At 55.7% G+C, this 21,748-nt stretch overlaps 6 protein-coding genes across 6 annotated transcripts; 2 read left to right on the forward strand and 4 right to left on the reverse strand.

The window, feature by feature from the left end:
• Nucleotides 1-222: 222 nt before the first annotated feature.
• On the reverse strand, nt 223-734 carry SPBR_06240 (uncharacterized protein; the record flags this gene model as incomplete). Its single annotated transcript, XM_040764502.1, has 3 exons — nt 223-278; nt 345-621; nt 696-734. 3 exons carry the CDS (start codon nt 732-734, stop codon nt 223-225), a joined length of 372 nt encoding a protein of 123 aa, XP_040622033.1.
• Nucleotides 735-5,525: 4,791 nt separating this feature from the next.
• SPBR_05582 (uncharacterized protein) lies at nt 5,526-8,502 on the forward strand (the record flags this gene model as incomplete). Its single annotated transcript, XM_040763845.1, has 3 exons — nt 5,526-5,692; nt 5,767-7,693; nt 7,918-8,502. 3 exons carry the CDS (start codon nt 5,526-5,528, stop codon nt 8,500-8,502), a joined length of 2,679 nt encoding a protein of 892 aa, XP_040622034.1.
• Nucleotides 8,503-9,126: 624 nt separating this feature from the next.
• SPBR_05980 (uncharacterized protein) lies at nt 9,127-10,367 on the forward strand (the record flags this gene model as incomplete). The annotated part of the gene is made up of 2 exons (XM_040764242.1): nt 9,127-9,166; nt 9,367-10,367. 2 exons carry the CDS (start codon nt 9,127-9,129, stop codon nt 10,365-10,367), a joined length of 1,041 nt encoding a protein of 346 aa, XP_040622035.1.
• A 488-nt stretch (nt 10,368-10,855) lies between these two features.
• SPBR_06252 (uncharacterized protein) lies at nt 10,856-11,332 on the reverse strand (the record flags this gene model as incomplete). Its single annotated transcript, XM_040764514.1, has 1 exon — nt 10,856-11,332. The coding sequence occupies one exon, from the start codon at nt 11,330-11,332 to the stop codon at nt 10,856-10,858; it is 477 nt and encodes a 158-aa protein (XP_040622036.1).
• Nucleotides 11,333-14,376: 3,044 nt separating this feature from the next.
• Nucleotides 14,377-17,483, reverse strand: SPBR_05574 (uncharacterized protein; the record flags this gene model as incomplete). The annotated part of the gene is made up of 8 exons (XM_040763837.1): nt 14,377-15,163; nt 15,225-15,308; nt 15,372-15,753; nt 15,924-16,034; nt 16,091-16,112; nt 16,188-17,060; nt 17,153-17,193; nt 17,261-17,483. 8 exons carry the CDS (start codon nt 17,481-17,483, stop codon nt 14,377-14,379), a joined length of 2,523 nt encoding a protein of 840 aa, XP_040622037.1.
• A 2,346-nt stretch (nt 17,484-19,829) lies between these two features.
• SPBR_05799 (MFS transporter) lies at nt 19,830-21,560 on the reverse strand (the record flags this gene model as incomplete). The annotated part of the gene is made up of 3 exons (XM_040764062.1): nt 19,830-20,025; nt 20,121-21,156; nt 21,221-21,560. 3 exons carry the CDS (start codon nt 21,558-21,560, stop codon nt 19,830-19,832), a joined length of 1,572 nt encoding a protein of 523 aa, XP_040622038.1.
• Between the last annotated feature and the right edge of the window lie 188 nt (nt 21,561-21,748).

Consider the following 21,748-nt stretch of genomic DNA (forward strand, 5'->3'; position numbering starts at 1 on the left):
GATACAAGTTGAGAGGTGTGGCCAATGTGAGGCCGTTCCCTTTGTTGTCTTCACCCGTAGGACATGTCGACACGGCCGTTTTCCTTGCCACAACTGCCGGTAAGTTGTACTGTCTCTTTTCATTTAGATTACGTTCGTCTGTTATTGCTCCGACGGATGAATGGATTTAACAAAAACTGAGAATGCTGGCTATGATACACACCACTTGCAACCCCCATCTGATCACTGCATGGGCGTGGCCATCTTGCTGCTGCTGATGCCTGGCAGCTCAGTGAGCCCTGTGTCGTTAGTAACTGAAAACAAACAAAAAGCAAACAAAAGCAAATACCGACCACATCACTTACATCCATCAATGTGCTCCTGGACGATATCGGGCGCCGAGCACTTGTTCTGCTCCGCAATGGACTGCGTCGTGACGTTCTGGCAGTTGATGTAGCACGGCTCGTCCATGGCCCGCTGCAGCGCGTCGCCTTTCCAGCCAAACATGTAGTCGCCGTGGGTCGCGTAGCCGGTGCGGTCGCCCATGGACCAGACAAAGGGCTGCGGCTCGGTCGCGTTGGCGGGCGGCCAGAGGTCCGGGTCGTTGAAGGCGGACGTGTCCCAGATGGTCTCGTACATGAGCTGGGGGATGCGCACGGGATGGGTGTCGGGGCAGAGGGAGAGAAGAGCGAGCGAGCGGGAGAAAGAAAACATACTCGGCTAAAGCACTCGATTTCCGGGTGCGCATTAAGCATGCTGGCCGGGCCGGGGATAAAGGCTCTTAGTGCGTCGACTTAAAAGAACTAGTGCCACTGAGGAAAGCTTTAATAAAGCAAAATCTTTATAAGAAGTTGTAGCCGGGGATATAATATGCCGGTGTAGACTCGCGCAGATGTAGTCTTTCTGTCCGTCACTAAGTTGATAAGATGCCTTAAGTTGAGTCGTCGTCCTTTTAAAATGGGGGTGTTGAATGTTGAAATGTAGTAGCCTTCGTCTGTCAAAGAGGAAGGAGAGCGGAAGGAGTGCGAGGAAAAAAAGGAACGACAGGGACACACACATACACCTTATCTAAGATGTTTCTCAGTAAAAAGGGGTTGGCTACAATTGCATGTTTTGTTTATTTTTGTGGTACTTTCCGCGTCTTCGTCAGTAACTGCATCCCTCTCGATCCTGCTCGGCTCACTTAAGCTCGGCCCAGCCGGACAATGTACAAATGCCGATAAAAGAAAACCGACGTGACCGCTCGTTTATACAGCAAAGATGAAAAAATGTGTTGATTCTTGCATTTCATTTTACTACATTGTATTTCCACGGCTATGAAATACCAGTTCCGGATGCTTCTCTAAAAATTCTTGCTCTGAGGATAGAAGCTTATGTCCCCACTTCTGTCTCTGTTCAATCCTTCCGAGAATCAGTTCACAGAACTTCTCCTCACCAAACTTTTCTTTATATTCGTCATCGGTATAGCCTCTTGGTGTGGCCTCGGTAACATTGAACGGGTATTGCTGGAGAAAGCTCATGATTGTAGGGTTGAGTTGCATCGAAATACTACTTTTCGATTAGCAAAGTCGGTCAGACACGAAACAGGGAAGTTGCTTACAGCTTGCCCCCATCCCATCGATACATAGACGTAGACACTTCTTGGGAATCAGGTTCGCCGTTGTCTATCAAGACGTAAACTCTGTCGTTGTCGGAACGAAATTGACCAGAAGATCGGATACGGTCCTGGTCTTTGTCAAAAGGACGGTTCCATATGTGAGTACAAATTATATTCGCCAAGGTCAGTCGTCTTTTATCAGGTTCGCCGGGGATAGTCTGAGAACGACATTGTACAAGAATGCGCATCGCCATAGTGGTGTTTTATGGTGTGGAGGAGGTAAAGAAGAAAACGAAACGAAGATTTAAGCGGGGTATGATATTCGCTGATAGGCAGAGAGGTACGTTTTGCCTTAGGCATTATGTTTAAGGAGCTGTGAATGGGCCAATTAGAGACCTCTACTCTTTCTGTAGTGTGACGCATTTTAATATACACTCACGTGACGTAGTGGCTCGACGAGACTTCATGGATTTATGAAGAATTCTATCATATTATACAGCAAGCAATACACCTTCACTTTCGGTCGTTCATTCGACAACGCTCTATTCGCCTCCATGTCGACAGACCATTGATAATACGTCACTGACTCTCTGGGGTGGGGTATGCACGCGTCGGGCACTTCCCATTCATACTTTCTGTGCGGGTAGCCCCATTGCCGCAATTGTCCAAGCCATGCTCGTCGCACTCCTCCCAGTCCTGAAACTCAATGTGGCCACATGTAAGGTATTGAAACCAGACCTGGATGCACATGTTTGCACGAATCTAATTTTTGCTTAGCACGTTGCCTTATTGTATGTATGAACTAAAAAGCTAACACTAGCTTACAATTGGAAGTCTTCGGTGACCACGGACACGAGCAGGTTTGTTTTCTATTCAGGTGCAAGTGAGATGCAAAGATAGAGGCATGGCAACTTTGAGATAGAGAAAACTAGGCGAGATAGGTGTAATAACGCTGTACATATGCTGATAGTTGCAGAAAAAGTTGGATGAAGGTGAAGCCGTTGCGGTGCCTTTACCTTTGCTTATAGGATTTGAAAAGGGATTTGGTGAGTGCCTTTTGGGCTATGCGGGGTTCCTCCCGTTCTAAAAATAGTCTGACCGATGGAAGCTTGCAGAAAGTCATGGAAGTTTTTGACGTCATTTGAAAAATGGCATCTCTCGCCACGTCATCGAAGTCGCAGCTCCTCCTTAAGGGCGCGCCTATCAAGGTGCGCCCATCGACGGTCGCTAGCTCTCGACTGAAAAGTCATATTTCCCCGTTCTGCTGACAATGTGCAAAAGAACGGGCAATTAATTAGCTTGTAGTTTGTTCGGCCGGTCACAACAGCAATCACAAGGCCAACGGACGACGGTTATTGCGATAGAAAACGTTTAATTGCCCTCTTGTTAGTGGGAAGGAGGTACAAAGCCTTCCGCCACCTCTCCTACTCCATATGAGAGCTTTCTCGTTTCTCAGGCTCCAAACTGTGTAAAATAAATATGTATCAGGCCCCAAACTGGGGAGTAAGGCCCATATTACTTGTACGGCGGCAAATGGTTGGCTGGCAAGTCTCGGAGAAATAAGTCGCCGACCCCCTCTTGTTTTGTCTGCCCAATCAAATGTCCTGTTCTCGACAGCCAAAGCGCGGACGAAAACGCGAATAAGAGTGGTAGTTGGCGCTTCACACTACCTTCCTTGAAACGTGAATATTTCTTTCCCACTCCCTTTTCTTATCCCACAATGTACACTCCATCTTGTTTCTTAGCGACGATTCATTTATAGTAAGACGACTACGAAAACGACAGTATCTCGACGACGGGTTACAAGCCGACGCCGAACCCCCAATAAAAAAGACTAAGTGTTATGAGTGATTGTAGGATAGGTCTTCACAATAGATTAGTTGATGAAAAGTATTGGTTTCGAGGGCGAAGGTAGGTGTGTATTGTAACAGAGACTAATTCTTACCCCTTCTTCTTAAAGGGAAGAAGGGAGTCCTCTTATTTAAGGAGAAAGGCTTTTCACTAGCGTGGCGCTAGCGTGTGGCTGGGGACCAGCCACACCGCGCCCCATTATGTAAGCCTAGTCACCTGATTCGTGGCCTTCGGCCACGAATCGATCATGACACTTTCAAGAATCATAATTAAATCGATCTTTTTCGATATCTATAGAACCCGTCATCGACTTGGCATTGTCTTCCGCTATGTATTCCGAATCGACGCGCATTGCCTATCTGGAAACTGCATGTTACCTGCAAAGTCATCTACCATGGTTAGATTAGGGCCAGCGCGTTGCACACTCCCACAGACGGTATCTGGCAGAGTTCCCGCTTTTCTCTCACACAGTCCTTATCTTGTAAATTCGGGATTTCGGCCTGCATGTAGCGTCGGCTGCGAATCTGGGGAAATTCTCCGAGCGTCGAAACAAGGCGAGATAGAGCTGACGGCAGTCGGCATGCCAAGGCCATAATGTTCCTAGTGACACGACGCTGCCGTCGCTTCCGCCATCTGTGCCGAGATCTGCCTCTTGGCACGACGGCCTGCAACGTCAACTTTGATTGTTGCAGTCTGTTTTCCATATGGCCGAGGCACGTTTTGCGCTTTGTCTCACTTTTCTGGTGTCTGCTCTTATCTCTTTCCAGGAGGGCTCCTAGACACTGGTTGAAGCACCCGCCCCCGGCCTTTTGAGCTGACAGTGACATCTCCCAACGGAGACTGTGCAGCCGCGCTCTTCTTGTATCTTTGCATATTTGCCAGTGGGCATGCTCGTCCCGCTGACCAGCCGCTATTGGAATATTTGTTTATTGTTCTGCTATTCAATTGTTGCGGTATATTCGCAGATGCTATTACACGCAATTTGAAAGCCGTTAATCCGGTACACTCTGATGTCCCCTTTTCCCGGCGCAAACCAGCTTGTCAGGTTGTGCGTTGCATCTCTTCCAACCGTTTAGCCGCCAAGCCTGGATACGAGTCGTGCTGAGTACATGAGTGTGTTGTGTACATTGAGGACGGTATTGTTTGCATCATGACATGCGACAGCCATTTTTCTCGCACAATGTGATTCCGAAAATACGTTCCGACATTAAGACACACAGCGCTGTCAACACGGCCCCGGACCATTATCATGACGTGGGTGGTTAAGGGAAGCAACAAGTAGTCCATCGTTATTCCTGCCCACGACATCCATGGATTGCCTGCAGATACTTGCGTGGCATGACTCGTTTGCATGACCACGTAGACGTTCCCTGTGAAACATGACCCAGTGTTTATCTCTTGTTTCCTCCCTAGATTGATAACTGGTAGAATATGCTATTGTCCATGCTATTCTTTTTTAGGCATATCGCCAGCGCCGCTGATCCTCCGCTCTCAGCCGCGTTTTGTTTCCGCGTGTGGTCCTGTCGTCTCAGTGTTTGTCTCTTTCGTCTCTGTTTCTGCTTGGGCTTCCTTATTGCTTCCATGTTTCCCATACACTGCTCCCTAGCTTCCCCTCAGCCAAGTCGCCGAGTACGTCGTTCCTCTTTCATCGAGAGGGGCTTATGAGAGATTGCGGCTCGGTACTTTTACACCATGTCACGTCGATAGTATTCCCTGGACCATCGTTTAGATGCTATGTAGAACCCAGAGGGAGCCGCGCGTCGTTGTCTGTTGCTTGTCTTGAATGGTATTGATTTCATCTCGTCCGGCAGCTCCATCTGGAGATTAATATCGCGACATGGAAAGGCGAACCGTCTGGATGCGGAGGCTGGAAACGGAACGACGGGGTGGTGCGGCTCGAACGAACTTTGTGGGGAAGTCAATGGAGGAGAAACATATTTAGACGTCGATAGACGTAGATACATGTCTGCGAAGGAAAGAATAATACGATGAAAAATAAAAATAAAAATAAAAATAAAAACAATCAACACAACCTACGATATCAGGTTTCTTTTGTTCATCCGCCTGTATTTTAGTATACACACATCCTTCGCCCAACATGGGCTCGCACGAGATCAATGGCCCGCCCCACGAGCCGACCGACGTCTCTCTACCGTCGTCGCTGACTGACTTGTCGGAGAAGAAGGCGGCACAGACGACGGCGGTCGAAGTTGAGGCCGACGGGGACGTCGACGAAGCCGCGGTTGACCATCTAGAGAACGAGCTGTAAGTCGGTGCTACACAACGAACACCAGCAATCCACCACGGACATGGACATCATTTAACACAATGTGCCGCAGGGCCTCGTATGGCGTCAACGAAGACCAGTACGCCGAGGTCAAGCGGCTGGCCGAGTCCTACTCGCTGGAAGACACGCGCGAGCGCATCGTCAAAATCATCCAGATCCACGAGCACGACCCCAACTTCCGGCACGACCTGATTGAGGCGTTCAAGGCGTTTGTCCAGGCGGACGCGCAGCCGCTCGCGCCCTCGCCCTCGCCCTCGCCCTCGCTCTCGCTCTCGCAGATCAAGCTCGAAGTGGCCCTCATCACGTACAACAGCCCGTACCCGCAGGTGCGGGCGGTCGTGGCCAACGAGGACGACCCCAGCATGCCGTCGTCGACGGTGCGCGCGTGGGCCATCGGGCTGTCGTTTGCGGTGCTGCTGGCGTTTGTGAACCAGCTCTTCTCGATCCGGCAGCCGGCCATTGTCGTCGGCGCCACCATTGCGCAGATGCTGGCGTACCCGCTGGGCACGGCGGCGGCGCGCGTGCTGCCGGACTGGGGCGTGGCGGTGGCCGGATCGCGCGTCAGCCTCAACCCGGGGCCGTTCTCGCCCAAGGAGCACATGCTCATCACCATCATGGCGAGCGTCGGCGGTGCGCCGCCCTTTACCGGCCTCATCATCTGGACGCAGTACCTGCCGCAGTTCTTCAACCAGCGGTACGCCGGGCGCTTCGCGTACCAGATCCTGATCGGCCTGGGCACCAACTTTATCGGCTACGGCCTGGCGGGCATCTGCCGGCGCTTCCTCGTGTACCCGAGCTACTGCGTGTGGCCGACGAGCCTCGTGACGATTGCGCTCAACACGGCCTTCCACGGCGACCCAAACCGGAGGGTGCGCCACCGCGGGCCCTGGGGATGGGTGGCGACGGCGTCGCGGCTGCGCGTTTTCTGCGCGGCCTTTGGCTGCATGTTTGCCTACTTTTGGCTGCCCAACGTGCTGTTCCAGGCGCTCAGCGTCTTCAACTGGCTCTCGTGGATCGCGCCCGGCAGCGTGCGCCTCAACAGCGTCGTCGGCTTCAACAACGGCCTCGGCCTCAACCCGTGGCCCACGTTTGACTGGAACATCCTGCACGCCGGCAGCGACCCGCTGGTGCTGCCCTTCTTCACGACGCTCAACAAGTTTGCCGGCAGCTTCGCCTCGCTCTTTGTCATCCTGGGCCTCTGGTACGCCAACGCCTTCAGCGCCGCGTATCTGCCGCTCAACTCGAACCGCGTCTTCGACCACCACGGCGCGCTCTACAACGTGTCGCGCGCCGTCGACGCCGACGGCCTGTTTGACGCCGCCAAGTACGCCGCCTACAGCCCGGCCTTTCTGTCCGCCGGCAACATCAACGTCTACGTCTTCTCGTTTGCCATCTACACCGCCACCCTCGCCTACGCCGTGCTCTACCAGTGGCACGAGATCCGCCTGGGCTTTGCCGCCGTCTTTGACAGCCTCGTCGGCTTCGTCCGCCCGCGCCGCGCCCGCGCCCGCGCCTTCTCCCGCGCCGCGCACTACGAGGACGTCCACAACCGCCTGATGGCCCGCTACCCCGAAGTCCCCGCGTGGTGGTTCGCCGCCGTGCTCGTCCTGGCCACCGTCTGCGGCATCGCCGGCGTCGCCCTGTGGCCCACGCACACGTCGCCCGGCGTCGTCTTCTACGGCCTCGGCCTCTGCGTCGTCTTCATCGTCCCCATCGGCGTCATCCGCGCCATGACCGGCATCGACGTCAGCCTCGGCATCCTCGCCGAGTTCATCGGCGGCGCCCTCGTCCCGGGCAACCAGCTCGCCATGAACTACCTCAAGGCCTACGGCATGGTCACCGCGTCGCACGCCCTCTCCTTTACCAACGACCTCAAGCTCGCCCACTACGTCAAGATCCCGCCGCGCCAGACCTTTTCCGTGCAGATGGCCGCCACGCTCGTGTCTACTTTTGTCTGCACCGCCGTCTTGAACTTTCAGGTACGTTTTTTTGGTCCTCGCCGCGCTCGCTTTCTTTCTTTCCTCGCTGCGCTCGCTTCCTTTCTTTCTTTCATCGCTGCGCTCGCTTCCTTTCTTTCTTTCCTCGCTGCGCTCGCTTTCTTTCTTTCCTCGCTGTGCTCGCTTCCTAGTCATTCCTCGCTACGCTCGTGCTTCGCTCGTGCTTCGCTCGTTCGCTTCGCTCACTCACTCGCCACTCGCTCTAGATGAACAACATCCCCGGCGTCTGCACCATGGACGCCCCCAACCGCTTCACCTGCCCCTGGGTCAACTCCTTCTTCACCGCCTCCGTCCTCTGGGGCACCATCGGCCCCCGCAAAATCTTCGGCCCCGCCGGCCAGTACACCCTGCTGCTGCTCGGCTTCCCCCTCGGCCTCGCCATCGCCCTCGCCTTCTGGGCCGCCAAGCGCCGCTTCCCCCGCCACTCCTGGCTGCGCCAGGCCCACCCCGTCGTCCTGCTGTCCGGCGCCATCCACTGGGCCCCCTTCAACCTCAGCTACGTCTGGCCCGCCGTGCCCTTTGCCTACCTGTCTTGGCAGCACGTCAAGCGCAAGTGGCCCGGCCTCTGGGCCGAGTACAACTTTGTGCTGTCGTCGGCCCTGTCCAGCGGCATCGCCGTCGCCGGCCTCGTCATCTTCTTTGCCATCCAGTGGCCCGGCATCCAGATTTCGTGGTGGGGCAACACCGTCTCCTACCAGGGCTGCGAGAGCAAGCTGGACCCGTGCCGGCTGCGGTACCTGGACAAGGACAAGGCCGACTACTTTGGTCCACGGATCGGGGAGTTCCATTAGGGGGGGAGTTTGTGAAGTTGTCTGTTTTTGATTTTATTTGAATCTTGCACAACACTGATGTATATTTGCTGCATTTTTGCCTCGGTTGGTTGGTCTCTGCTCGGTCTTGTGTGTTTAGTTGTCAATTCTGGATTGTATTGCTCGGAAAAGGTCGTTTTTTTGGTGTCTTGTCTTGTGATATTCCGATTCCCTGTCGTTACAGCCATTGTCTGTATGTTCATTGCCTATAAGCGTACTACTAACAGTGGTTGCATCAACACAATCTCCAGCCCCAAGGCAGCAACAAAAGTGATTGTGCGCACGAATGATGGCTTTGAGGCCGTCCATGCCAAACTCCTCTCAATTTTGATTCTGCATTTCTGCACATTCCCGATTCCGTTTGTTGCATCGCCACGTGATGTGCTGTTTGGAGGGGTTTATTCTGTCTTGGATGCCAGCCCCTCGCTCTGGCATTCATGTTTTGCCCTCCTCTTTCTCTGTTATGAGCTCGCCCTCTTCTTCGCCGAAAGAAATTTTGCATGCAAGGCGAAAACAACAGTTCTTTTTGAGGATTGACTTTACCTAATATCAACTATCACGGCCGGCATATCAACATCCACAATCGGCACTAGGGGACTCAACACCATGTCTGCCTGGTCCTGGCTTTACCTATACCCGGTGGTACGTCTGTGCAGGATCTTTTCTATCCTTGGTGATGCCGTACAGACGATGCTGACTTTGACAGCTTCTCATTCTTCTCTTTGGCGTCGCCATGTAAGTTGCAGCGGCCCATTGTTCTTGACGCATTGACAATACAGTGACTGAGTCTATGCCCCAGCTACGAACATGTCCATGCCACGGCCCTCGCGCTGCCCCTCTCCCCAGCCGTGACCGTCCTCGCCATCGTTCTCCCCGTCGTCAGCTTTGCCAGCACAATCGTTCTGCCGGCGGCCTTGACTGCCGATGACGGGAGCAATAACAACAACAGCAGCAGCGGCCGAGTCCTCGTTTTCGCCCGGCGTCGACCTCTGCTCGTCGCCAGCCTCGTGCAGGCCCTAAATGCCGGCCAGGTTTTGTTGGCGGTTGTCCTGGCCGTCTTGTTCTTGGAGCGCACGGCCCCGTCGGCGGTCCGCGCGTGTGTGGTGGGCACCGCCTGGCAGCACCTGTTTGCCACCAAGAACGCAGCCGTCGTGCGCCGCATCCAGGACGCCCTCGACTGCTGCGGGTTCAACTCGGTGCGGGACCGCGCGTGGCCGTTTGCCGAAGACATTGGCCGCGGCGGCGGAGGAGGTGGCGGCGGCGCGGCGTGTGCCGAGCGCTTTGGTCGGACGCAGGCGTGCGCGGCACCGTGGACGGCGGCTCTAGAGAGAACGTCGGGCGTCGAGGGCGGCGTGGCAGCGGGCGTGCTGCTGCTGCAGGCGGTGCTGTACTTTGCGGCGCCGTGGGTGGCTGCCGCGCTTCGGCAGCGGCAGCGGCAGCAGCAACAGAGCCAGCGACACCGAAACACACAGTCATCGCCGTCGGAGAGCGGCTGGACGCGGCTCTTGCTGCCGTTTGCGGCCGGCGAAGCCTTGCAAAGGGGAAGGAACAACAACGACAACAACGACGGCATTCGCCGGCCGCTCCTGGGCACTGGGCATGGCGACAATGGCCCAGGAGACGGCCACGGCGCACACCCTCCGCCGAATGGAGGTTACGTCTACGACGAAGACAACAACGCGGATGAACAGCCGAATGGGGACGGAGGCGACGCCGGCAATGGCCACGAGAACAACCGCAACGGCGAGACTGTGGACGAAGAGCAAGCTCGTCCGGCTGGCCAAAATGAACAGTCGCCCAGCCAATATGGCAGCATTGCACCGCACGATGCGTGGGGTGCGGAGTGAGTGGTGGGTGGGTATATGTACCAACTCGGAGAGAATGGAAAAGACTGAACGTAGTTTGTAGGATATCATAGGCACAAGTGTGAATTGAGTAGATGGAAACAACGCATTACGGTCGTATGGCCGTATTGACCGTATCAACCGTATAAGCATCTATTGAGGTTATTTATGTGGATGTTTTGCAAATACTACCTTGTCTCAAGCGGCAGTTTATAGTCACTTCCGGCGTCCTTTTTTATTCAGTCTTATTCAATCCACATTTCCTCCCTTCAATAGTTACCACAAACATCACTCCGCCGTAAACAAGCAGCGTTTTTTGTTCTTTCGCGTCTTGTAAAACATTGATTATTATGAGCGCTTAAGCAATATTATACACGACACGCTATATACATTTGCGGACCTTGGCAGTTTCCAAGACGACGACTTGTCCAAATTCATCATCCTGATTCGACAATTCTCCAGCCATTTTCCGAATATTTTCCGCCTCCTTCTTACAGGACAGCAGCAGCACCCAGGACAATCACTAGGGCCGCCGCACTGATGCCCGTCAGGGGCACGTTGTGGCCGCCGGCGTTCTTGTCCGTGCCTGTCGTCGTGGGCGACGCACCGGCCGACGTGCGCGAGCTGGTGTTGTTCGCGCCAGCGCCCGTGGCCGTGGTGCTGCCGTTGCCCGAGACGCCCGTGGCGCTCTTGCGTGCCGCGCTGGCGCGCGACTCGACGCCGCTGGCAATGTCCGTGGCGACGGAGTGCGCAGCCGAGGTGATGTCGCCAAAGACGGAGGTGGCACGGCTGGCGGCGTCGTTGCCGGCCGAGACGGCGTGGCTGGCGACGTCGGTGGCGGCCGAGACAACGCCGTGGGTGATGTCAGTCACGGCCGACGCGACGCCTTTGGTGATGTCGCCGATAATGTCAGCCTGGGCGCCGGAGGCAGCGGCGAGGGCGAAGACGAAGGTGGTGGCGGCACGCATGATGGCGGTTGTGTGGTGAGTGGAGAGGAATTAGAAGTGGTTTGTATTGGAGAGGGTTGGTGTATTCTGTAGACGGAAGAGTCTGAAAAGGTTGTATAGGAGTTGGGCTGGGTATCTTGGTGAAGAGAAAGATGAGAACGCCAAGTTCTGGACAACAGGACGGCCTGTTTATATAGACACGACAATACGGAGTATGCTGTGCTCAACACTGCCAAGTACAGAGATCGGCATAAGAACCATAACGCAAACAAAGTTAAACCACCAGCAGTCCCCCTAATTTCAACAAACAGGGGATCCTTCCGGGGCTTCTCTTGGTTTCCTGGTTTCTGGTTTCTGGTTTCCTGGTTTCTGGTTTCTGGTTTCTGGTTTCCGTCTTTCCGGGTTTCCGGGTTCCTGCTTTCATCTTAGTGCACGGTCTCCTGTTCCTTCTCACCAGTTCCAGGCGGTCTAGGCTGCCTCTGAAACACAACGTCCCGGGGCCTTTTTCTTTTCTTTTTTGGAGACTGTTCCTGCTGTACGACGCCAAGCAGGTTCTTGGAATGAAGTCATATCATTGCTTATTCGTTGCATGGTTTACACTCCAGAAGGCACTGCCAAGGGTCCTTCCCCCCATAATTACCACGTCGCCTGCACGCTAATCTCGCGCGACCACGCTGGAAAGAGTCAAGCTCCAACACGCTGGAGCAGAGCTCGGGTCAATTCAGTGGAGATCGTTTGCAGGGAGTGGGACAGGTGGACACTGTCGAAAAGGAACAACTGCTGGCCTGCGCCTCTTGGCGTGGCTGAGGCAGGAGGGAGACGAAGACATTCACGTACTTCGTAATTCGTAGCACGACCATGTCTGGCAGTGCATCCCAAAATACTCCGTACGACGTATTTCCTCTGCACACTGGCAGAGGACGTGATAACACCACCGACAATATGACTTGTGGCTGAAATTGTACATCGCACGCCGTACGTCGTCTTGCCAAGGACCAACAGTGATGTTGGAGCTGAAGTAATTTGTAGGAAACGGACCCTTGCGAGAGCCAGCACAATGAACTACAGGACGCCTCCTTTCATTACGACGTTGACAGACTTTAGCAGCATGGTGTTGCAGTCCCCAGAGCGTGCAATTGCATCCACGTTGCAGTGAAATCCGCAAGGAACAGAAGGATGCAGAGGGGGAATCGTAGTGCCTCCGTCGTCGTGGCGATCGTTTTGTGTTGTGGATAGTCCTTATTTCACAGTACCAGGTATTGTTCCCAAAACCAGAAAAAAGTGAAAAGTAAAAAAGGTCCGAAAAAGGTCTCTGTGCTGACTTGAAGAGGATGAGACAACAAAGCCCACCGCGTTCAATGCGTGTAAGCTGAGCATCTCACGGTCTCTGGTGAGATAACCTGCAACCCGTAATTACGTAGTAATTACAGCTGTGCACGTCCTTCTGCCGACAGATGTAAGTCTTACTTTTGTTCTGAATGGAAGCAAGACTGCCAAAGACAAAAAGAAAAGAAGAAGCCTCCCACGCAAGCTGCTATTTTTACCGTTTTGATGTCGGACAAGGCTCTCTCAGCTGTTGCTGCATACGCCGACCCAACGGCCTATTATTAGCAAATGTCGGTGCCTGGACTGCCGTTACGCCACAGTCTGCGCCAGCGTCTGCGCTACAGCTGTAGTGGCCGGGCAGTGCTGGTATTACATTTCGCCACAGGGCACTGGCACAAGCCCAGGGCGGTGTCGATGTACACACTGTCATGCGCCTTGGACGACACCATCAGTCCAACGTGGCAACATAACGTGGCCCGAAATGGCCCGAAAACGCGGACTCCATATTTTTTTGCTCCCTGGCTCCCTCGCAGTCCCTACTCGTAGTTTTCGGAGTATCGTCGGCGAGTGATCACGGCGCACTACCGATGAACGAAGTCGAACGTATCGCATCCAACATTTCAACGATGCGTGATAAAATTGCATCGTCTCAAAAGTATGGGCATACACACAAGGGGGACGTGTCCGTGTATCCATGGCAGGTTCAAATAATGCAACAAAATGAACTGCCCGTAGACATTCGCTTGCTGCACAGCGACATCGGCCACGGGGACGTGCGAACAGCGACGTACTCGAGAGTAATGACGATATACTCATCATGTGCTGCTCACACTTCTCTACCACGATGTCTGAATAATGACCTCCACGTTGGCATGGGGGGCCTTCCGACATACAACTGTCATGACAGCCACTCACATCGACGTCGTCAAATGCAAGCCGGAACCAGCCTGGCGCCATTGCCGCTGCTGCCGACGTGCAGACACGCCGATGGTTACGAGGGGGGTCCTGCAGAGACGCATGCTGGGCGCTGCTGCATGGCCGGACCAAGAAACACAGCAAGTATTTTGTGTAAAGACTGCATCGTACAACTGTGGGCACGAGAAGGCTTATGAGTGAGCTGGCCCGGCCGCTAATGCAGCACGATCCTTCATGCCTCTTCCAAATCCTGCATCAACGTCTCGGTCGGATGTCTGTTCGGGCGGGCCCTGGTGCATGATGTCGCGATAGGTTCTCATGGCAATTCAACGTGGCCGAACGCGTTTCAAATGGCTGCCAAAGCTTGTCGACGTCTATGCTTGCATGAATGTGCCATGTCGTCACTTGCGCTGAACAGAGCATGGGTCTGAGGACCGCGTGCATAGTAAGACTTGAACACTTTACTAGTGACGTACGGTGTGTATAGTTTTGGTCTTTATTGGGCAACATGCCTCGGAGTATACTTTGTCGACTTATCCTCGAGTGCCTTTCCAAAACATCTCGTGGATCGTTATCATACGACACAGTCACATCACATGCAGTGTTGACGCGTAAATAGAGTGAATTAAAAGTATTAATCCGACATGTTCATTGCATTCGGAGATGGAAGAGAAGATGGACGAAAGTGAAGCTCCCTTTGATCGTTTATAAACAGGGACACAGACCTGCAGAGGTCTGCCAGGTCTGCCAGGTCCGTCCCTGTTGGGCCCTCTTTGGACATCCGCCCCGTCACAATCTGAAACAATTCGCAAAAAAGACAACCATTACCGGTGGAGGAACAGCAGCGCGGCGCCCAGCAGGACCCAGAGGACCTTGGCCGACACAGCGTCCGCCTTGGTCGCTGCGGCCGTCACGACGGCGGACGGCGACGACTCGGTGGGCACCGTCACAGGGGTCGTGTGTTCGGTCGTCGGCAGAAGCGTCGGGCTTGTGTTGGCAGGCGGCGCCGACTCGTGGGGCTGCGACTCGTGGGGCTGTGACTGCTGCGGCTGCGACTGCTGCGGCTGCGACTCCCCAGGCGGCGGTGGTGCCGACGGGGTCGTTGTCGTTTCGGGGCAGACGGTGGTCGTCGTGACGGTCACGCCGCTGATGACGGTGGTGATGGTGCTGACGCTGCTCGCCGGCGGCGGCGGCGCAAATGCACTCACCGTGGTGTCCGTTTCGGGGCACCACGTCGTGGTGATGGTGACGCCGCTAATCACAGTGGTAATGGTGCTCACACCGGACGTCGGCGGCGGCGGCGGCGCGTTCGTCTCGCTGACAGGGCACGTCGTGATGGTCGTCGTCACGCCGCTGATGACCGTCACAATCGTGACCGTGCTGCTGCTGCTGCTGCCACTGCCGCTGTGCGACGCCGACGAGGTCGGCGGCGGCGTGGCCGTGCCGGGGCTGCCCGACGAGAACGGCGGCGTGTCGCCAACGGCCTCGACGGACCACGACTCGACGGACAGGTCGCCGGCGGTGGTCTCGGCAATGAGGGCGGCCGAGTAGCCGTAATCGTCGAGCACGGCCGTGAACCGGTACGTGGAGCCAGACGTCGGGGATGTTTGCCTGTGCGGATGATTAGCGAGAGAACCGAGAAAAGAAGTGGACATTCATTATAGGTCCCTACACGCTGTACTCGTTTCCGAGATTGTCGCCAATGAGGACGCGCGAGACGACGGCGTTGGGAGGGAAGGTGACTTCGACCGAGTAACTAGAAACGTCAGTAAACGGCAACGAAAGCAACAAGACAACACTTTAACTCAACACAACGGACCTTCCCTCGTCAATGTCGCCGAGCGGAATGATGAGAGTACCCGGCGAGCCATTGTAGGAATCGTAAAAGACGCCGTCGGCCGACGCCGTCGCCGACAGCTCGAGCTGCCGCCGGGTCCGCTTGTTGCAGCCCGGGATGGAGCTCGCCTGCACCTGGGCGCAGCTGTAGTCCGGGTCGATTTGCATAATGTACGGGCAGCCCTTTGTGTAGTGGAGCTCGTCGCGCAAAAAGTTCTTGAGATAGACAAAGCCGCCGGCCGTGTTCTGGAAGCCGAGGATGCAGCCGACGTGCGACTTGGCGCTGCTCTGCGTCGTCGAGGCAAAGGGGTACTCATCGCACGTCAGCTTGGCGCCCTGGTTGACGCCGGAGGCTTTCTTCTGGCCTGGGATGTGTGAGTGGCGATGCTGGTCAAAAGGGAAACGGAAAAAGGAGACGGGAAAACAGAAAACAGAAAACAGAAAACAGAAAACAGAAAACAGAAAACAGAAAACAGAAAACAGAAAACAGAAAACAGAAAACAGAAAACAGAAAACAGAAGCAGAGACGACCTACCCTTGCAGCACTTTCCATCGCCGCAGTCGGTCAGCTTCCGGTTCTTGGCGCCTTGGCCGGGTCCGGCGTAGTTGAGCAGCTGGTGGTCGGTGAGTCCCTGTTTCCGGAGGCCTGCACTTGTCAGCGTTGATCGTACCCATCTGCTCTGCAGTCTGCAGCCTACATACCGACGCAAATGTTGTTGATGAGCTGTTTGTGTCAGTCTGTGGACAAACAAAATGACAAAGTAACAGAATAAAAAAACCAAAGGAGGACAGAACGCACCTCATCCGTCTTGTCCTGAATAAAGGGCATCACGAGAGTCGGCGTGCCCGAGGGGCAGGACAGCGTGCTCGACGACCCGCTGGACACGGTCGAGCTTGACGCGGGGGGGCTCGATACGGGCGGCGACGACGCGGACGGCGAGGACGCGGGGGGCGAGGACGGGGGCGAGGACGGGGGCGAGGACGAGGGGGAAGACGATGACCCGGGGGGAGACGAAGATCCAGCCGGTGACGACGACCCGGGGGGAGACGAAGACGCGGGAGGGGGAGAGGACTCTGGCGGCGGCGACGACTCGGGGGGAGGAGAGGACTCGGGCGGCGGCGACGACGCCGGGGGAGGCGAAGACTCTGGAGGGGGCGAAGACTCGGGAGGAGGGGACGATTCAGGCGGAGGACTTGACTCAGGAGGAGGCGATGACTGCGGCGGGGGAGACGACTCAGGCGGGGGACTCGACTCCGGCGGCGGGTTGGACGACGGCGGCGCCTGCGAGGTCGAAAAGCGAATCGACGACTGCTGGGTCTGGCCGGGCGGCTCCCCGGACGACGTGCTTCCCGTGTCCAGCTCGCAGAAGCCCGGCGCGTCGCTGCAGTCGGAGCCAATGGGGCAGCACCAGTCGTCGCACGACTTCCAGCCGGGCAGGCAGCAGACGCTCTCGTCCAGGCACAGGTAGCCGTCCTCGCAGCAGGCTTCCTCGCCGCAGCACGTCGTGCCGTCGGGGCACGCCGTGGTCGACGGCTCCGGGCAGCAGATGGAGCCCGGGTAGTGGCAGTAGAGCGGGTTGTCGGGGCCGCAGGCCGTGGTGTCGACGGGGCAGCACAGGTCGGGCTGGCAGACGGGCTTGTCCAGCTCGCAGCAGCCGAACTCGGCCTCGCACTGGGGGTGTTAGTCGACGTGGTGTGCGAGAAAGGGGAAGCAACAAAATAGACGACTGCAACAAAGACAACAAAACGGCAAAGACAACGTACGCAAACCGTGTCAATCAGACAGCAGAATTCTCCGCAGAGCTCTAAAGATTTTCGTCAGCAGTCCGTGCCGTTCACATCACTGTTGGGCGTTTGTGTATGCCGCCACACCTTCACCAGGGGGACAGGTCAGTTGACGTGGTGCAAAGCGTCCGGCCGGCGAGCTCGGGTCGCGTATGCTCCCAAACATGTTGGTCCCCTTCCGGCCACCGCCGAGCGGCAGCGTTGCGTTCCGGGGCCTGGCACCGGCCGCGTCTCCCTTGTGGCGGAGGGCGAGGCCATGGCTGGCGAGCAGCAGCAGGGACAAAAAGGACAAAACGAGTGACTTTGCCATGGTGGCGAGTTGGGTTGAACGAGGTGATGTTGACGGCAAGCGTCTGGATATTTCGATATCTCGATATCTCAGCTCAGATACCTCAGATATCTCAGTTCAGACATCTCGGACATCTCAGATATCTGCGATTATGTCGACGGGCAGGCTGCTCTTTTATCTTTGAAACGGGCCTCGGCGGCTGAACGTCTTGCCATTTCTGACAGAGACGAATGCCTCCAAAGTATCCTGTACGATACAAGACACCAGTGTCTCTCATACCCAACGGCACCGCACGATGCTGCACAATGCGCTGTAGATGTTACCCAGCGCAGCGGCAGCGTCTTCTGCCCCAGTCTGCAGCCTTACGCTTAAGGAAAACGAGAGATGGGATCGGCAGACCGTGCAGGTCGACGTAGAACGCGAGAAATACGACAGAGAACAGTCCTGGTCAGCCCTGGATCGACCCTTGCACAACCTTGAGCAACCTCCAACGACCTAGAACAGCCCTGAGTCGACCAGACGAATCCCTGCCATTGTTTTGCCATTGTTTGCTGAGCCCCAGAATGTTCGACGGTCGATGGGCGATCGCGGCGGTTGAATGGTTGCATTTTCTACTTTTCCCCTCTCCACCCCGGCAAGCTGAAAGTTAAAATCTGCCTTGTACCTTGTAACACTCGGTTTATCAAGAACTCTAAATTCCAAGTGCGGCATACGACGGGGCGAATACAGTCATGTGTGGTGAAGAAGAGAAGAAGAGAAGAAGAGAAGAAAAAGAGAAGAAGAGAAGAAAAAGAGAAGAAAAGAAGAACAAAAACAAGGACAGAAAAGCGCTCACGTCCTCTGGCTTCTCAACAAGACCACATCCAAGACAAAACCACATCCAAAAAAACTTGTTCTGCTGCAAAACAACTTGACGTCGCACTGGAACGAGCTGATCCGTCTCGGCACTCTCCCTCTTCCATTCTCGTGTTCCTGGCCGGCCCTGCGCCACATTGCGCCGAACCAGTCAAACTGTCGAGACAACAAGCCCATCGTCTCTCGTGCGTTAGGCCAGAAACAGCTCTCGCTCTTTCACCTCCTTTTCGTCCTTCCCCGCCATGCAGAATGCACCATACGGAGTACACACTACACCATCATGTCCTGTAACCGTCAAATGTTGTCCGTTCGCTTGGCGATGCTGATCTCCACAAAGTCGTCTGCGTGCCCAGCTGCGCTTTGCCTGTCCAGGAAATGGCCGACTGGTCTAAACCAGACGCCCTGGGCCTTGGGTCCAAGACTTTTTGGACTTTTTCGTCTTTCGTATGGGCCAACCAAATCACTCGAAGCTCTGTTTTAGTGGGTGGTCAGACGGCATGCCCCCTGCAACCTTAAATGCGCCTTCCATTGGCCAACATGCAACATGGGACGAGTCATAATGCCCGCAGTTCGTCAACCTTGGTTCAGAAAGGTTGCGGCTCAAGCTGAGAGGAGACTGTCGAAAATGACATTAAAAAAAGGAGTCGGGTCTTGGCTGCACACCTGCAGTGCCAGATCGTCGAAAGTAGAAGTAGAAACAAAAGTTCGTCGTCGCTTCTTTTTTTCTTTCTTCGAATTCTTATTCGACTTCTGTTCGGCTTGGCGTGGCTTTCCACAGACAAGGTCACAGTGCATTCGCCTTGGTTGCCTATTGTGGTATCTTCGCCGTGCCGGCCGACAAACCAGACAAACCTTGGAAGCCTTGTCTGTGAGTCTGTGTTGTCCCTGTCTGCCTGTCGTCCTTGTCCCTTGTCTTGCAAACTCAGCGGACGCGTTCCCAACTGCGCCGCCTTTACGTCTACTTTCTCCTTGTCGACTCGTCTCTGATGTGGCCGTGCATGACACGTCGAGTTCCAAGTTGTGCCCGGCGTTCGTGTCGTGGCTGCACGCAACTGGTCTGGCCTAGATCGGAAATGAAAGGGGAAGCTCTCGCTCAACTTTCGACCGCTGCTGCCTGACTGCGCGACTGCGTGAATGTGGTAAACTAACTGATACCAGGCCACGTAAACTCCAAGAGGTGTTTGTACTCAAGCTAGGTTAGAACACGAGGCGACCTCGATATAAAAGAGTAAAAACGAAGTGAATTTGTGCGTATATTTTAAAACCACCAGAGGGGGAAATAATAACATAAAACAAAAACATAAGCCATAAAATTCAGCCATTTTTAAAAGAATATGAACTAAATGAGGTCTTACTGTGAACATTTACTTCATTTAATAGGTGACTGTGCGGGCTGACGACGTCGCCGTCGCGGTAGGCGTACAGGAAGACGCTGACAGGTGCCGTACTGTTTGCGAAAAGTGAACACATACACCCATACACCCATACACCACCACGACCAGCCAATCGCCCTTACAAAGCATATCGAAAGTCTGCATTGTCGAGCTCCGTGATGTCGCGCATGCCCTTTTCGACGGCGCTCTGCGCGCGTTCTTCGGGCGAGCGCGGGTCGTCGGCGGCGGCGCGGTCGCGTTTCCGGTTGACGGCCCACATGTAGGCATAGAGGACGAGGCCGAAGATGGTCTTGAACGAGAAGCCAATGAGGATCCTGGGGAGGGGGGGGGGGGTTAGCTGGGCGGCACGAGCACGCGGTCTGACACAACAACGAGCAAAAGACAAAAGGGGTGAAGCGAGGGGACGCACGCAATATAGGCCGAGCGGTACAGCGGCGCCTCGGAGGCGCGAAAGGTCTGGGGCCCAATAATGTTGCCGACGCAGTAGCCGACAAAGACAAAGGCGCCCGTCAGCTGCTTCTTGGTGTAGCCGGCGACGTTGCTGCTGACCATGGTGAGGCTGAGGCTGAAGCCGACGGAGATGAACGACAGCAGCCAGACGGCGACGAGGCGGCCCCATTTGTTGCCTGTGCCGTCCGGGCCGGGATCGAGCCCGACCAAGACGCCGGCGGCAACAACGCACACGAGATTGCCAGACAGCATGGCGAGGCAGCGCATGTTGGGCCAGCGGCTGCAGACGTAGCCCGAGGCCAGCAGGGACACAATCTGGACGACGTTGCCGGGGATCTGCATGTACTGCGTCTGCAGCGTGGTGAAGCCAAACGTCTGGAGGACAATGGACGTAAAGGACGACTGGGCCGCGTTGGGGATCTGCGCGGCCACGGACATGAAGAAGAGGATCCACGTCTTGGGGTCGCGCAGCGTCTGCCACAGCTGGTACGCCTTGAAGTGGTGGTTCTTGACGCCCTGGTGGTTGGCGGCGACGCGCTCGACGGCGACGACGGCGGCGCGCCGGTCGAGGAAGCGCGCCGTCGTCGGCAGGTCGGGCATGGCCGCCAGGAACACGACGGCCCAGACGAACGAGACGGCCCCGAAAATCAGAAACACGTACTGCCACTGCGCCAGCCCCGTCGTGATGTGGCCGATGGCGTAGCCCAGCAGCCCGCCGAAGATGCCCGCGACGCCGTTCATGCAGTAGTAGGCCACCAGCCGCAGCGGCTGCTCGTCGCGCGTGTACCACATGGACAGGATGAGCACAAACCCGAGATTGACGACGGCCTCGGTGACGCCCAGCAGAAACCGGTTGGTCGCGATGCCTGTAAAGTTGCGGCACGCCGGCGTCGTGAGCAGCAAAACACTCCAGCCGAGCATGCTGGCGCCGAGGAAGCGGCCGGCCGGGTAGCGCTGGAGAAGGTAGCCGGCCGGATATTGCGCGACCAAGTAGCCTGGCACGTTAGACGAACTCTAGTATAAAAAAAAAAAAACATGAGACCATCAAGGGTAGCGGACCAAAATAGAAAATGGACGCCAGCCACGAATACTGCTGGCCGTGCAGGTGCGTGCCGGCCTGCAGCCCGTAGACGCTGGCAAAGTTGATGCTCGACTTGTCCAGGTACTGCAGCATGTACGAGCCCATGAGCAGCGGCAGGATGTGCCAGTCAATCGCCCGCAGCACGCGCCGCGCCTCGGCCGGATCGACAGACGCCGCGTGTTGCTGGGCGTAGACATCGTATGTCTCGTCAAATTCGTTGGACGACGCGGTGCCAGTGTCGCCGATGGTCTTGCCGCGGTTGACCGTCTCGTCGGGGACGTGGCCGTCGATGACGGTCTCCTTTTTCTCGTCGGCCATGATGTCGGGTGAAGGAGTATGCAGCACTTTTTTTTTTTGCTTTTTACTCTTCATACTTCGTTCCCTTCTTTCATCTTCATCGCCGGGAGGACACACAATATAAACATTGTGGCGTCTGTTCGTCCCGCGACAGTCCCCGCGTGCTGCCAGACTCCTTGGGAATGCAACGTGCACATCGCATGCCGTGA

This window comes from Sporothrix brasiliensis, assembly GCF_000820605.1.
Source record: "Sporothrix brasiliensis 5110 chromosome Unknown Cont15, whole genome shotgun sequence".
Taxonomy (NCBI): domain Eukaryota; kingdom Fungi; phylum Ascomycota; class Sordariomycetes; order Ophiostomatales; family Ophiostomataceae; genus Sporothrix; species Sporothrix brasiliensis.